Genomic DNA, 16,438 nt, shown 5'->3' with positions numbered 1-16,438 from the left:
CTTAGGAGTGGACCTCAACAGATGGGAAACCTTGTCCTCTGAGCGTCCCGCTTGGAGGCAGGCTGTGCAGCATGACCTCTCCCAGTTTGAAGAGGCACTTGCACGAAAGACTGAGGCAGAGAGGCAAAGAAGGAAGGCCCACAGCCAGGGAGACACACCAGGCTACATTTGCTCCCAGCGTGGAAGGGATTGTCACTCCCGAATTGGCCTCTTCAGCCTAGATGCTGAACAACCCTTCAACACTAGACGCTGTTCCAGAACCACTTTTCAGAGCACGATGCCATAGTATCCCGAGACTGAAGATTGCCAATGATGAGTTAACTACTGTGTAGGGACCCAATCCTATCCAACTTTCCAGTGCCAATACAGCCAGACCAATGAGTCATTCACTGCATCTGGCCATGGGAAGACAGTCACAGAGGTCTCCTCAAAGTAAGGGAAAGTTTGTTTCCTTACCTTGGGGCTGCATTGGCTCTGAAAAGTTGGGCGGGATTGGGCCCTAGAAGAGGGAATTTCAGCGGTTGCAACTTATCTCACAGAAGACAAGCTGCACCTGCTGAAATTCCGTTCTCTACACAATTGTTAAAGGTTATGGGGCCCTAAAGTTGAAAGACTGGCCACCCCTGATTTAGTCTCTGAAAGGGGCTCTAGCCCCTTGAATTTGTGGTGAGCCTTCCTCCACTGTTGCTTAAGACATCTGCCCAGATGTTTCATTGTAAATAACTACCCAGTATGTAATATATACTGTTCCTCCTCTTCATGATGACCAAATAATTTGTGAAATCATAACAACCAGATACATTATGTAAAATAAGATAAATAATGTATTTTTTTCTGAATGTGTATCCTTAAAGAAGGTTGCCACTTCAACTTTCTTAGGTTTTTTGTTTGTTGCGCATGGGGTACAACCACAAGTCCTGCTTTTTAAGCCTTGTTTTTATACAGGTTCTTTTGCTAAGAACCATGAAGAAAGGATGGTGAGTGGAATGCTTAGAAATTGCTATTGTTCCTATGTTCACCTGCATCTCTGTTCACACTTTTTAAAATAAGTTTTTAACAACATCTCATTGCAGGAGGCCCGTTGTAAGCAGACCCTGCCAATCGTTCTGAAAAATGTTGAAAGGGAATCACCAAAGCCAAGTCCAAGAAACAAGGTACAGAAAAATGGATGTGATGGTCGTTATACTTTCCTCTGTGTTCGCGCATCTGTTTGCAAATTACTCTACACTTGTGATTCTGTTTCAGGATTAGGGACTGAGCTTGGCAGGGGGGTAGGTAGCATTGGGTTGTCCGTTAAGATCATATTTACATGGTACACTCAGGGCGCAATCCTAACTGTGTCCTAGGCCCAGGAGGGTCACAGACGTGCCGTAAAGCACACTTGCGCCTCCTTGCGAGTTGGCTGGGCTGAAGCAGGGTTGTGCACTGACCCACGGAGGCTGCATCCAGTCTCCGCACCGACCTGGGGAGCGTTGGTTTGGCTCAGCTGATGCAAGTGTCTGGGGAGGGTGGGGAGGAGGCAGGAGGGAGGTGTTCCATGGTGGGGGGAGGGCGAGCGGAGGGCATTCCAGGGGGCGTGCAGGCGGGGAGCGGGAGGCGGGGCTGGGATCCGGCTGTTATGCCAGATCCCAACCCTGTTCCCCGAGCAGCGCGGAGCGGCTCGAAGCCACTTGCTTCTCCTCCGACTTGCGCCACCTCTTCGGACTTGCGCCACAGCCCTCTCATTGGGGCTGTGGTGGCTTACCCAGGGGTAAGGAGAAGAGCCTCCCCTTTCTTCCGGCTGAGCTACTTCTAGCCCCAATCTTGTGCTGGATACAGCGCAGGCCTCCTGACTGTTTGTTCCAGTGCAAGATGGGATTGCTCTGCCAATCACATATACATTTTCTTAGACTTTTTCTTTGTTTTCAGAACACAGTTGCAATGAAAAAGTGGCATGAGGTACAAGGACATCTTAAGCCCCCCTTCCCTTTCGTGGCTTTTCTGTTAAACAGCAAATCCCCCCAGCTGCTTCTCTCACTTTTGCAGAAAAGATACACAGTAGTTTCTCTTGACGGAGAACAAAGCCATGGGTGTGTGTGTGTGTGTTTTAGCAGAAGATCTGACAGAAGGAAAAGAAGAAAGTCCTCATCTTTAGTTACAGATTTCTCACCTGCATTTGTAAACTAACACTTTAGAGAAAAACTACATGTGACTCAGCATCACATTTAGTTTGGCCCTGAGAACTAGGCCAGAATCCCTCTTCTAAATACAGACATAAGATGTGTAAAAGTTACAGGCTCTTCTAAGAGTTGCCTTGCATGGAATAACTGGCCCAATGAATGGCTTAGGGGACATTCCTAACCAGGTCTACTCAGAAGTAAGTCCTATTTTGTTCAGTGGGGTTTACTCTCAGGAAAGCGTGGTTAGGATTGCAGCCTGTTTTGCTTCGGGTCAGGGTCAATCACCCAACTGGTTGTGAAATCAGCAGAAACCTACCCAACAGAATTTAAAACATCCGGAACATAGAAGGTTACAAAGGCCTCAATTCTCAGGACGGGGAGATTTAGAAATTCAACCTTTTGGATATGTTGGATTGCCAGACCTGTTGCCTGCCCCGCCATCTGAATTAAAATTAGCGCTGGACTAAGAAGTTTCTCAAGGAGAACTTTGGCTGTGTTGGGGTTTGGGGGGATGCTCCTTTGCCATTTATTGTCACCTGTTTGTCTTGATAGCAGCAGAACCCCACACAGTGGCCATCTGATGGTAGCAGCCATAACTTTTCTACGAATGCCCCTCCGAACGGCACTACATAATGAGACAGGATTGGGGAAATCTGTTATGGCTCAGCTTTTATTAAAATACAGGCATGTGCCGCTTAACAACCATTCACTTAACAACGGACCACATATATGATGGTGGTCAAAGCACGATAAAGCTGCTCTTAATGAGGCAATCGCATCTCTCATGGCCTGCAGCAGAGCGTCTGTTTACACAACAGAGAGGCTCTTAACTCAAAGCAGAGGCAATCTATCTCCAGTAGCCTGTGCAACCAGCTAGTGTCTGGCAGGGAGTGTCTGTTTGCACAACGAAGGCAACAGATTGGACTGAATGTTCACTTAATAACCTGATTGCATAACAACAGGGATCAAAGAATGTATCCCTGTTGTTAAGTGGCGCACACCTGTCTTTCTGTGGACTTTTTTCAATAGGGAGCACTTCTGCATTTTGATAAACTGTTTGATTTGTGTCTTTTTTCCCCTGGTGCCCGCATTCCCTGAGAGGCTAGGGTGAAGAGCTTCACTGACTCTCAAGACTCGGTCACGCTTCTCCTTATGGGTATTCTTGAATTAACAATTGCTTTCTAACAAATAGGGAAATTTGGCACCTGTTGTTGAACCAGCAACAAAGGTCCCTCAGAACTGGTCGCAGCTAAGTTGTTCTATAAACACATTTTGGCAAGTAGACTCAGCTCTTTGGCAAACTGCCAAGACATTGCTGTAGCCGTTCCGTGGTTACGTCGCGGTTTGTTTGGTATTCCGATTTAATTTTGACATGCGTGCCTTATCAGTCGGCCCAACCTTAATATGTACAGAACTTGAACACTCATTAGTTATATTTATGCTGTTCTTGTTGCTGGTTCCCAAGGGCACAGGATTTGTAGACGCTTGCATGTATAAGGAGAGGCACACTAATATGGGGGAATGTGCTACATATAGATGTCTTCTTCCCTGAACCCAGTGAACTTGGAACAAACTGGCCATCATTTACCGGAGGAGAGCATCTGTCTTGCATTTCTGTATTGTCGGCTGTGGAATGGCTAGGGGGAAAGTGAGCCAGCCTTGAGAAATTGCTGGTGTACCCTTCTCAAGCTCAGGATTGATAAGATCAGTATGTGTTTACAGCTATGTCACTTTAACCCTTTGACATCTGCTGTGCAGCCTGAGTTGGTCACCCTAATCTGTCTATCTGTGCCAAGTCAGGGAAAAGTCAATAGAGAGAAGGTTTTTCTGCCTCTCTCATAACCCGAAGGGGGGTCACTTAGTGAAACTGCCTCATAGGAGACTCAGGTCAAACAGGGGGGGGGGGCTGAACACTTCACGCAATAAGTAATCAACTGATGAAATTTGCTAGCGTGGGCTCTGGAGATGGAGTCTGGCTTAAGTCACTTGAAGGGGGTTTAGGCAAAGTCATGAAGGAGAGCTTTCTCATTAGTCGTGACTGATACATGGAAGCTCCATGTTCAAAACCTCCATGCTCAGAACCAGTATACCTCTGAATAATAGTTGTTTTGTAGAAGCAACAGTCAGAAAGGTCTCTTGCCTGCGTGCCGGCTTGTGGGCCTCCTTGAGGAATCTGTTTGGCCACTGTTGGAAGCAGGGCGCTGGACTTGAGGGACCTAACACTGTTTTCAATCTGATGGGCCTTCCTTTTTCTTTTTTAAAACATTGTTAACCTGCTGCAGTGGGGCATCTCTCTGATGGAATTTTCTCGTCTTTCCATACTTATTTACGATGCCTGCCCTTATAGACTTACATGTGACCATGCATCAAGAACAACACTTATGGCAGGATACCTGGAAATCTGTCTGCTAGCAATGCTCAGCTGTGTGCTGTGTATAAACTAATTTAGCCAAGTGCTTTTTTGGGTCCATCCAGCCAAGTTCAGGCATATTCCATCAGCCAGCTTGTGTGTTTTTTCTTACCCCCACCTTTCCCCATTTTGTTTAAGTCCTTTTCTCTTGGGTGTTTAATATACGAGTTTTATTTTGATTCTTTGTCTGCTGGTCTGTGTTCATGGGTAATTCAATGGGTTGTCACATCTCATTGCTCCCAGTTGCTGCGGTGTTTAATAAGAACCCTTGATGTTCTGTACTCTCCTGGGGTTTTTATCTAGATCACCTCCTGCTTCCTGGTCTCTGCAGCCTGGTTTCACCACTGGTGTCAGCAGGTCGAACTGCTGGTCGTTGTCCCCCCATTCAGCTACTGACATCGTAAAAAGGAAAAGTGGAGAGAAGGCAGGGATACTATTCTATTCTCCTCTGTCAGCCTGCTCTTCTCCCCATACCTTCCCTGACAACTTCATTTCCTCCGTCTGAAAGGATGTTTACCTCTTGCATTGGACAATCTGTTGAAGACAATTACCCCTTTGATTGAATCATGCAGGAGGAAGGAAAGGAAGATTGCAAAAGTGATCTGTTGTTTGTATTGCATCTCTGTGTTCATGGACAGGGCCAGGGAGAGGATTTATGAAATTCAAAACAAATGTGAGCTGCCCTTTCCTCTAGGTTTTAGAATTGCCCTGCATTGTTGTCAGCCTTGGCCTTCTCCTTGCTCTCCTGCTACCTCTCCTAACCTCCTTAGTGTATTTCTCCTATTTAGCCGTGACAGCTGGAATTTGTTTGTTGGCGAGAATGTTTGTTTTCATTGTCTCAGGCCCAAACTAAATGTGGCTTTATGCACGTCTTGGCTGCAAATCTATATTTCAGTGTTTCTCAAACTGTGGGTTGGGACCCACTAGGTGGGTTGCAGGTGGGTCCCATTCATTTCAATATTTTATTTTTAACATATTGGACTTGATGCTACCATGGCATATGCCTGCAATTTGGGGAAATGTTGCAGTTCTGTACTTTTAACAAGCTACCCCGTATATGCTTTTAATAATGATAGTCAGTGGGACTTACTCCTGGGTAAACATGGGTAGGATTGCAGCCTAGGAAGGTTAAAAATGTTCCTGCTTGATGATGTCACTTCCGGTCATGGCATCACTTCCAGTGGGTCCTGACAGATTCTCATTTTAAAAAGTAGGGTCCTGGTGCTAAATGTGTAAGAACCACTGCTATATATATTTTCCTGGGAGTAAGTCCCACTGAACTTAACGGGGCTTACTTCTGATTAGACAGGTATAGGATTGCGCTATTAACTTTGTAGTCTGACCCCAGAAAACTAAAGCCTGTTGTTGTTGTTAATATGTCCTAATCCAGTGGTTCCCAAACTTTTTACCACCGGCACCCACATTTTTAAACAACACTCTGTCGGACCCACTTAGGTTTACCCAACTTTTAAAAAGTAGATCTAGAAAGAAATAATATTTTATTTATAAGTAATAATAACCAGATAAATGATCTTCAAACATTTATCTCCCTACACTTGCACATGTTTGCAAACTGCAGGAGCTGAGCTCTTTGCAGGGTAATTAGCAGCTACAGTATCTGATTTTTTGAATAACTTCAGGACTTGAGGCAATTGGTTATCTGATCTGTCCATCGCCCTTTGGCGACCCATCAAAAATCAGGTCACGACCCACCAGTGGGTTCCAACTCCCAGTTTGGGAACCACTGTCCTAATCCTTTGAAGCTACTGTAGCAGTTTGTAACACAAGAAGCAACTTTTATCAAGTGCAGGAACTGTTACCCTGCACATGCCCAGTCTCGTCTGATCTTGGAAGCTAAGCAGGGTCAGGCCTGGTTAGTACTTGGATGGGAGACCGCCTGGGAATACTGGGTGCTGTAGGCTTATACCATAGTCTTTCGAGACTGAAGGTTGCCAACCAATCTTGGGTGACAGAAGTGGCGGACTACAGAATTATCACCCTTTGCCCTCTCTTTACTCACGCACCTTATGTTCAGCCCTTCTCGTTGGAACATACTAAAAGCAGCCCTGAACTGCTAGGCATGTGCTGCTGAACTGAAAAAGACTGAAGGTTCAAGTTCCAAAGGGTTAGCTGTGTTTGGACCATACACTGTATTACGTATCTCACATTCCCCCACTCGGGAGAAGTGTTCGGGGGCAGTGGAGTAGAAGACAGTCCAGATTGAGACTGTGGGAGAGGCTAGCTTTTGCAAATTGCCCCCAAAGTTGCTACTTGCAGCAAACAGCTACATGGCTATTTTGGGGGCAAAATGAATACAGGGGAAGGATTATAAAATGCTTCCCAGTGCACTACTGTCCTGATCCATTCCACTCCCTATCAGCACCCGAAGTTTGCTTTTTCCTAAGAATAGACATGATCAGTTTTGAATACATTAGTTGACCATGTTTTTAGTGTGACATACATGTAGCTTGGCTTCCTTAAGGTACACCAGAACTAAGAGTCCTGGGGTACCTTAAAGACTGAGAAATATATTGTGTTGTACAAATTTATGTGATGTACGCATTTTTGGAGAAGCCTGAAACAGCTGGTGGCACAATAAATCTTTAAGCCTTCAAGGTGACCGAAGCCTTTTTGATGTGTGTTTATCAGAAAAGATGGAGATTGGCAGAGTCAGTTCCTTTATTCTAGTTTAAACAAAATTAAGCTGAGCATTTAATTACATTGTGAAAGGTGATAGCAGAGGGCTTTTTTATTACAGGCTGTAAAGGTTGCAGTATAAAACACAAACACCTCTCTCAATTTCAGAAGGTCATCAAATTTTTCCCTATCATCGGAATTGGTTTGTTTGTGCTCCTGAGGATTGCCAGGGGGTGTTTTCAAATATAAAACAAGCAATCAAAGTATACAAGCAAGCAAAGGTTAGCCATTGTAAGCACTGAGGAAACCAAGTCTGTTTATAGATCTGCGGTTGTCTGAAAAAAGACACAAGCCCCTTCTTCGGCTGAAATGGCATCTTAGGGTGCAATCCTTGTGCCAGCCCAATAGTGTTGTGAAAGTGCCATAAAGCACTTTCACGCTGATTTCTGAGTCAGGGAGGTGAGCTGGCCTCCCCACTCTGGATCAGGCCTTGGGCCTGGTAAGTTCACACCGGCCCTTCCAGGTTGGCACGGTGGGCCTAGCAGAGCATGGGGAGGATGGGGGGGGGGTATTTTGGTTTGGGGGAGGGCAAGTGGCTGGGTAGCAGGGGCGGAACCAGGATCATCTTAAGGTGGTGCTGATCCGAGTAGCCTCACTGGGGCTGCTGCGGCGTGACACAGGGTAAGGGGAAGCAATCCCCTTGTCCTGAGGTGCACTGCTTTTGGCCCCAACCCTGCCCTGGATGTGGGGCAGGGCTGCTGGTCTGCCTACTCGAGGGCAGGTTAGGATTGGGCTGTTACAGTCTAAAGCTGTCCATCACAGCTTTCTCAAGATTGCCAGAGAGATTTTCTTCCATTTGTCTCTGTAACTGTATCTGAAGCTTGAAGTCCAGCAACTTTCAAAATAATGAGAGCAAATATAAAGTGAAAGTGTGCTGAGTGTGACTTACCCTTGCCTAATGTCACCCATGATGTTTCAGCACCTAATGCAGAAAGTCTAAGTAGTGGTGGTTAGAGCCACAGACCTCAGAGTGAAGAGACCTGGATTCGTGGTTGGGAATTAGATATATTACCATTTAAATTATATATACTTATCCTGTAAATTTTGCTCATGTCTGCAGTTTGCATAATCGTTACTCAGGCACTAAGGTATCATTGTCTCCTGGGTTGGTAATCATTGGTGATTACGCTGTTGTGTGTTTTACTGAATATTGATGGTTTGTCTTTGGAAATATTAATGACTGGTTTTAGAAAAACAACCAAGCACGCCAGTACAATCATAATAAAAAGTAAAACAGCAGATTAGTGTGGGGTTCGGTGCATAAAGGGGGCCTACCCTCATTACAGCAGCAGAGAAAACCAGCAACTGGCAGTTAGCTTCTCCAAGAAGAAGTGGACCAGGCAGATTTTTATATGGGGAGGCTGTTCCACACTAAAGGCTTTACTTCTCATACCAACATCTCAGCCAGAAGGGGAACACAGAGCAGGATTGCATGGTGATTGCAGTGTGCAGGAAGGGATGTATGAAAAGGTGGCCTTTGTACCCTGCCTTTTCCCCCTATAAAATTCTAGGTCATGATAAGAATAGGCCCTCAGTTTGGCTGTACTTGTCGTAAGAGGCAACTAAACAGCCACCGGGTAGATGGGACTGGTTAGCCTGGAAAGGCAGCTCATCTGAAGAGAAGGAAAACTCTGATCCCAAACCTCCACTGCCTTGTGGCTACATCCAGTTATGGAAAAGGCTTCAGGAGTCAACCTTGTGGCAAAATCCGGAGCCGGAGTCCCTGAGGCAGTTCATGCCTGAACACAGTCATGTTCTGCCAACTCCTGCGACACCGCTGGAACCAACCGTATTGGCTTCTGCCTTTCCACTGGATCATTTCAGCAATGTGGAGGGGGGGATTTGCTGCATGGGTAACAGTCTATCCTCCATATCTACTTTACCCAGGCTTCGCGCACTGGAGAAAACACTCTGTTCCAGAACCACCATTCAGAGCGCGATACCATAGTCTTCCGAGACTGCAGGATGCCAACATGTTCATGTCCGTAGCATTCTAAGTGGTCTCTAGTCCAGCCACTGGCCAAGTCTGTTGAACCATGTGCTTTTCAGACCATAGCTCTGATATAATACATGGATAATGCCTGTGTACCTTTTTTTGGTATACATCTTTGCTCAAAGACGTCTGTATATGTCTTGGAGGAAAGACAGCTTGAAAACCATTGCTTTCAAACTTCATTGATGATCCTGTTGTTACCCTTCTTACTCTTCACTTTGTTAATTGCAAAAACTGGGATTTGAACAGTGGAAGCCCCTCTCGCTGTCCCCGTAGCACATTTCCAAACTTTGTATTGTAAAAGAAAGCGAGGGCTGGGTCTGGGGTCTGGGAATAACACCCACCCCCCGTGACCAGCGCTTACTGTTCCACATCCCTGTGCTCAGATCAGCTTGAAAGAAACACAGTGCTGTGGCAAAATGGTGAGCGCAGCTCAGGATGGGGAGGGCTTTTTCAGGACACAGCAGTTTCCAGTTTGGAGACCACTGTGCCTGATGATCTTGTGGGTTCCTTTACAGTGACTTTATAAGTCATTTCAAAAGTCCTAGGCAACTTTAAGAAACGGAGGGTTCACTGTAACAAAGACAGGTTGGGAAGCACAGCCTGGTTGATAACTATGGATAATTTCTCCCCACTTTCTCATTTCCAGTCCCGTCGGGATGAAGGGAAACAGACATCTGTAGTGTTTATGGGAGCCGTCTGAGGCCCTTGAAAGACCTGTGCCTTTCTGCCTGATTTATGGCACAGCATGTAACAATGCCAAGGATGTCAGCTAGGCACCCACATTCTTTCATTTGTCTGTAATTCTGGGTTGTGGATGTTTAAGAACTCCATAAATGGAGAGGGTCAGGTTTCCTAGTTCCTTTGGTGTACATACATGGGCTTTACTTGGAGAGCCTTTTATCATGGTGCAGCCATTACTTTTGTGAGCAAGCAAACTCCTGAAAGACTCTTTCCATATTTATACCCCAAAGCATGCTGGAATGATGGTTCTGACCCTATCTTTATTATTAATTCTTGGATGGTTTCCATGGTAGTTGGCCATGAATTGGTAAAGGAACGAAAATGTTGTTGTGAACTAAGGGCCCAATCCAATCCAACTTTCCAGCACTTTTGCAGCTGCAGTGTAGCCCTGAGGCAAGGGAACAAATGTTCCCTTACGTTGTGGAGGCCTTATGTTGTGGCTTCATCCCACCACAGGATGAAGTGCACATCCCATTGGCAAGGCTACACCAGGGCAGGAAAGTTGGATAAGATTTGACTCTAAATTGATGAGTTGAACTAAATTGATGTTGATCAACTAAAACGATGAACTAAAATGCTGATGTCCATCTTTGAAGCCAATATGTTTTAAATACCACCTTTTCCTTTATGTCCCACAATGGTCTTGGGAGGCCAACAAATTATTTATGTTCATGCCCTCACCAAAATACTAACTTTCTGAAGGTTAGCACTATGATAAAAGAACTTGTGATATCTGCTTTCACCTGAACCGTCTCTAGTGAGAAGCAAGATAACCTATATGCCAGGGGTGACCAAATCGTAGCTCGCGAGCCAGGTGCGGCTCTTTGACATATAATCTATGGCTCTTCGAAATACATTGGGTGAGCTCCCTTTTGCATCACGATTAATTTAAAAGGTAAATAAGATATTCTAAAAAATGATGCCGATAAGCTTGTGTGTGTGCTAGGGTAAAAACCAAATCTAGCCTGTTTTCTGGTCTGTTTCACTAGTGCACAAAGATTAGACTTTAAGGTAGTGTAGCTTAAGTCCTCTCCATTGGAAAGGTTTGCAGCAGCAGCTTGTAGCTACAAGAGGTTATTGTATATGACTTCTGCCTACCACACCTTTGTTACTCAGGCGGTCCTGTTAACATCAGTGCATAACACATACTTTTTACGTAAAACATACGTTGTTTACATCTTGCTCTTTTTTGGGTAATTTGTTGTGCAACTCAGCTTGGTGTTGTACAAGTCTCCACAGCCTGTTGTCCTATTGAGAACACTTTTTGCCTTTCCATTTTTTTCCCCTCGCCTCTTTTTTCAGATAATATCTACCTGCATTCCAGCAAGAGGACTTTGTTGATCTTATGTAGCATAGTGACTAAGAGAGTGATGTACAAATCAAGAAGTCTCTTGTTTGAGTCTTGCCTCAGCAATGAACTTACTGGGTAGTATTAGACAAGACACCCCTCAGCCTCAGGGGGTGATACCCCCTGAGACACCCCTCAGACAAGACACCCCCTGTTCACAATATGGGAATAATAACACTGACCTACCTTGCAGGGTTATTTGTAATAACTACTACAAGCCAATATATGTACAGTGCTTTAAACACTCTGAAGTGCTTTATAGATGCTAAATACAGGCATGCATCGCTTAACAACCTTCCACTTAACAACGGATCGTATATACGATGGTGGTCAAAGCACAACAAAGAGACTCTTAATGAGAAGAGGCCATTTATCTCCAATAGCCTGTGCAACCAGCTAGTGTCTGTCAGGGAGTGTCTGTTTACACAACAAAGGCACTAGATTGGGCTGAATGTTCACTTAACAACCTAATCGCATAACAGCGGGGATAGTAGAACATATCCCTGTCATTGTCACCTGTATTATGAAGTTTTAATTATAAACCAGTAGAAATATACACCTTCTCTGCAGCAGGCTAAATTCCATTGAGAATGCCTGTTTCTGAGATGTACTAATTCAAGAACTGAGGGGCAAGTCTCACATTTCCTTTCCAGCTGATAGTTCCTTTTCGTCATTTTGTTTTTGTTTTTTTTAATGGAAAGTTAAAGATCTTTCCAGCTTCTAAGGACATAGTTGATCACAGGACATTGTAATTGCATTTCATATATGAAAGCTCTCTTGACTTGCAGTTGAGAACTGAATGTGTCCTGACTGCAGGAACCTTCTGTTGAAGGTCACCAGCTTCTACATAATGGCTTTGCCCCTGACATCAGCAAGGAACCTTGCAGTCAGAAATTTTGTGGAATGCTGTATCCTGACAAGTCTAAACCACAACCTTCAATTGTATCTTGTTGGTTGATCTTTTGCACTCTTCTTGGTCAAAGCATAGCAGATACTGCTCCAGCCTGGCTTCCACACATGTGAATAGGATATCACTGAAAGAAATGTCTTCTATAAAGTCACAGTGGCTCCTGAATAACCTTTGGTCTCCTCTGTGGTACAGAGAAATTGAATAAATACTACAAATAATAATAAACAAGATCCTGCCTATATATTGTGGGTAGCTTTTTGTTTCTTGTTGCAAAAGAGGAATCGTTATATTGTTTTTTTAATTGCCTAAAATTTAATGTATGAATTAAATCAGTGTTTCTCAACATTTGTCCTCCACCATACTACTTCACATGGTCCACCTATTCAAAGTACCACTGGAAGTAATTGGCAATAGCATCATCGCCAGTTACTTCTGGGTTGGGAGGCCAGATGCAATGCGAGAAACACCAGTAAAAGCCTCAGGGTGGGTGGGAGGACTTTTCTGAGTGCAGAAAAGCATGCTTTGGAGCTCTGCCCAGTGAGCTGAGCCTCCTACTGCTGTCTGTTGTATCGTGTGGCAGGTGGCAGGGTTCCCATGAGTACCAGCGGTGACCTCAAGTACTTGATGTACCTCAAGTACCACAGGTGGTTCCCGGACCACTGGTTGAGAAACACTGACATAAATCTTTAACAGGCAGCATTAACTGTTACAGGACTGTAAATACGGTCATCCTAGTTCAGCTATTTAATTATCCTGCTGACGTCGTGTGCAGGAATAGCTTACATCTCTTCTTATTTTTGGGCAGTTTTAATCTCAGAAGAGTCAGAGATCTATGCAGCTACATAGTAATGAAAAAACACCTTTTCACTTGGGAAAAAATTACTATGAGGTTGTAATTTCTTGGTCAGAAAGGTAACACACATACACTCTCTCTCTCTCTCTCTCTCTCTCACACACACACACACACACACACACACACACACAGCCTAATAAGACACTACATTCCTCATTAAAATTACCAGCTTTATTTATTTAAGTTCATTTTAATATGCTGTGAGACTCTTGGGTGATGTCTCGCAGGGGCTTCATGCTTTCACTGTTACCGTCTAGCAGCAGCTAGAGGTTTAGATGCCTTTTGGAAGCAAAATTTTGCTGAGTCATTCTTTGCACTGCATTTAAAAAAAATCTCTCCGCCTGCAGACCTGGAAAGGTTTTTCTACTCCTTGCCTATTTTACATTTTCTTTTGACTTTTTTTGTTTTTGTTTCTGTAGCTTGTGAAGTCTAAGCAAGAAGTATCTACTCTGGCAGTGCCACAGCCCAGGCTGTCTGGTGGAATGCCCCGGGTTAGCATCCATTTAACAGACGGCGTGCATTCAGAGGAGATGGATTTAGCTGATGAAATCTCCTTTGTCAGCAATGCTGCATTCTTCACCAGGTTAGTGGTTCTTCCTTTTTTTCCCTTCTCTCCATCAAATGCAACTTATAGCTTGCCAATAACCTTTCCAAGCTTTAATGTATTTGCTGGGCAGGCACAGCACATTTGTAGCATTGCAGCAGAGCTGTGAGGATTTAAGTCTTGATCGGCCAGCCGTGTCCACGTTAAACCAGGCCTTCGTTGTGTTTATCATTAGTATTCAAAAGGACAATTTGCTTACATGTAAATGTAGGGTTCTGGAATGTTCGCTGCCCGTGAGAAATGCGCCCTGAGATATATGTGATTTAAGTTGTTGTCATCAGAGTTCATAATCTTGGGAACCACAGAGTAGTCGGATGCACTCGGAAGCCGTTTGTGTGACAAATTAGATCTTATGTTGCCTAAGGAGATGACAGGTTTTTTTGTTGTTTTTGTTTTCCCCCAGAGCTTGTTATCTGCAAGGATATGAAGGCAGCTAAAAATAATGGTTATATTTTATAGGCATGCTTCTGGCGAGACAAAATGGGTTGGCGTTTGTTTCTGTGCTGGTTTATTTCGGTATTTTTAATGCTAGGTTGAAAATGTTGCCTTATCATAGCTGCTCAGTCTTAATGATCTGCTTTAGTACAAACAGGGTATTGTGTCACTGCATAAAAAATTATGCATGCTTGTACAGCTCTGTTCCAGTTGCCACAAAAAAAAACTATAATGCAGAAGCAAGCATCTGTCCAAAGGGGGTCAGGAGGTGGCAGGCTGACAGTTGGTACAAGGAAGTTCTGAGTCAAATGAGCAAAGCCAAGCTAGAATATTGCTTAGGCCAGGGGTGCTCAATAGGTGGATCGCGATCTACCGGTAGATCGCGAGGCAAAATGAGTAGATCACGGAGTGCCGACCCCCCCTTCAGGTGCCTCTGGGAGGAAACGCCGGGAGTAAGGCCCATTGTACTCAATGGGGCTTACTCCCAGGTAAGTGTGGCTAGGATTGCAGCCTCACAGCCTAATCCTAGGCATGTCTACTCAGGAGTAAGTCCTGTTATACTCAGTGGGGCTCAAGGTACACCAACATACATTGTACACATAAATGTTATATGTTATGATGGCGCAAACATTGTAAAAAAAAAAACTGGTAGATCTCCGGGCCTTGCTGGGTTTCAAAGTAGCTCTCGAGCCAAAAAAGTGTGAGCACCCCTGGCTTAGGCAATACCCCAAGAAGCTTTTGTAGCTCAACCAGGTCAGAGACAACCAATGGCCTCCCTGAGGGGGAGCCATCCTAGAACCCAGAAGAGAATATGATTGTCTTTTGCCCACCACTCTACAACCTGTGAATGAGTGTACAACAGATGCTGGCATACATATGAAGAGGTTCTTGGTTTTAAGTCGGGATTGATCCCGACTGAAATCAGCGCATACTTGGTACATGGACAACAGGACAGGGACAAATAGGAAGCTAGCTGATGTTGGTCACTTGTTTCAGAGTTGATGTCACCCCTTCACATATCTTGAGATTAGTGGTAAAGGTACCACCTCCGCTGCACAAGTAATTATTTAAAACGAACGAGAAGTTGTGCAAGACTTATTTGCTTTCCCACAATAATGTCCTGCTAATCCAAGAACATTTTCTTTTAACTTCTTAAAAGCCATTCTTATTTGAATTGCATACATTCTTCTCTCCTGAATTCCTATAATTTTTTTTTTTACCGGGGGGGGGGTGGTTTCTAATTTTCACTTAGGAGTACAGTTCCATACTAAACCTGAAACCACTTTCACCACTACTTTGGCTACTACAGGAATAAGAAAATGTCTGTCCTTAAGGACCAGAAGACCATGACAGTAGGCGAGGACAACTTTGTTTTCCTCCAGACATTCAACTTGTACACAGACAGTTGCCTCACTTCTTTCACCCACCCTTCTTCTCTGGTGTGAGCTCCAGTATGGAGTATTAAGGTCCAGTACAAGTACACCAGTACTTAAGGAATTTTGACAGGTTCATCTCAACATGGAAAAGTTAAAAAAAAAACTGCACTTGCCAGAATTCCCTCTGCTATACAGTGGTTAAAGGTACAGCCACTCTGTCTCACTTTGTATCTGGTAACCCTACTTATACAGCCCTGAACCCTGAGGTATTCAATCTGTGCGTCCCGCTTCCCTAGTGAGGCGTGGCTAGCCTCCAGGGGCATCGCCAGGCATCTCGGGGAGAGAGGCTGCTCTGCTCTGCTCAGCTGCATGCGCTGCCTCCTGACTTGCTGCTTTTTGGCAGCTGTGAACTAGGTGGGTGGGGCAGCATGAGGCTGGGAGGGCATGTGAAACATGGTGGGGGAGGTGGGAGAGAAGGCTGGCTGGGCAGGCAGAGGTGCTGCATCTCATCATGGAGCTCTCTCCATGTGCACCCTTGCCCCAAGGACTACATTTCCCAGTGTGCCCCTTGCCCTGGGCATCCTGGGATTGGTCAAGGCTGGAGGAGAGAAGAGTGTCGAGGTGCTGCATCTCATCAGCACAGGGCGAGCTCCTGGCAGGCTTCAAAGTAAGTACAGGCAGTGCAGCACTTTCCTCTGCTTGGGAAGGAAAGAGCCAACCTGCTCCTAGTGGGGGGTGTGCAAATGCCCCAGCCTACATCCCTCCGTCTTGCCTGGGGGGAACAGGGGTGGCATCTGCCTGTTGGGTGTAAAAGTTGGCTGGAAAAGTTTGAGACCCACTGCCTTAACCTCTTTTACTCACTGCTGAGCATCTCCAATCCCCAGCTTTTCTGTGGTTTATTCCCTGTAG

General features: G+C 45.0%; 1 protein-coding gene across 1 annotated transcript in view; it reads left to right on the top strand.

The window, feature by feature from the left end:
• FAM13A (family with sequence similarity 13 member A) overlaps positions 1-16,438 on the top strand; it is a 147,036-nt gene that overhangs the window by 35,416 nt on the left and 95,182 nt on the right. Inside the window, exons 6-7 of the mRNA XM_066632116.1 lie at positions 1,074-1,179; positions 13,553-13,629. Coding sequence (XP_066488213.1) covers positions 1,074-1,179; positions 13,553-13,629 — 183 coding nt within the window. The remainder of the gene's footprint in view (positions 1-1,073; positions 1,180-13,552; positions 13,630-16,438) is intronic.

Source organism: Tiliqua scincoides, chromosome 6 (genome assembly GCF_035046505.1).
Source record: "Tiliqua scincoides isolate rTilSci1 chromosome 6, rTilSci1.hap2, whole genome shotgun sequence".
Classification (NCBI taxonomy): Eukaryota; Metazoa; Chordata; class Lepidosauria; order Squamata; family Scincidae; genus Tiliqua; species Tiliqua scincoides.
Note: the sequence above shows the minus strand (reverse complement) of the source record. Positions and strands in the feature narration are given on the sequence as shown.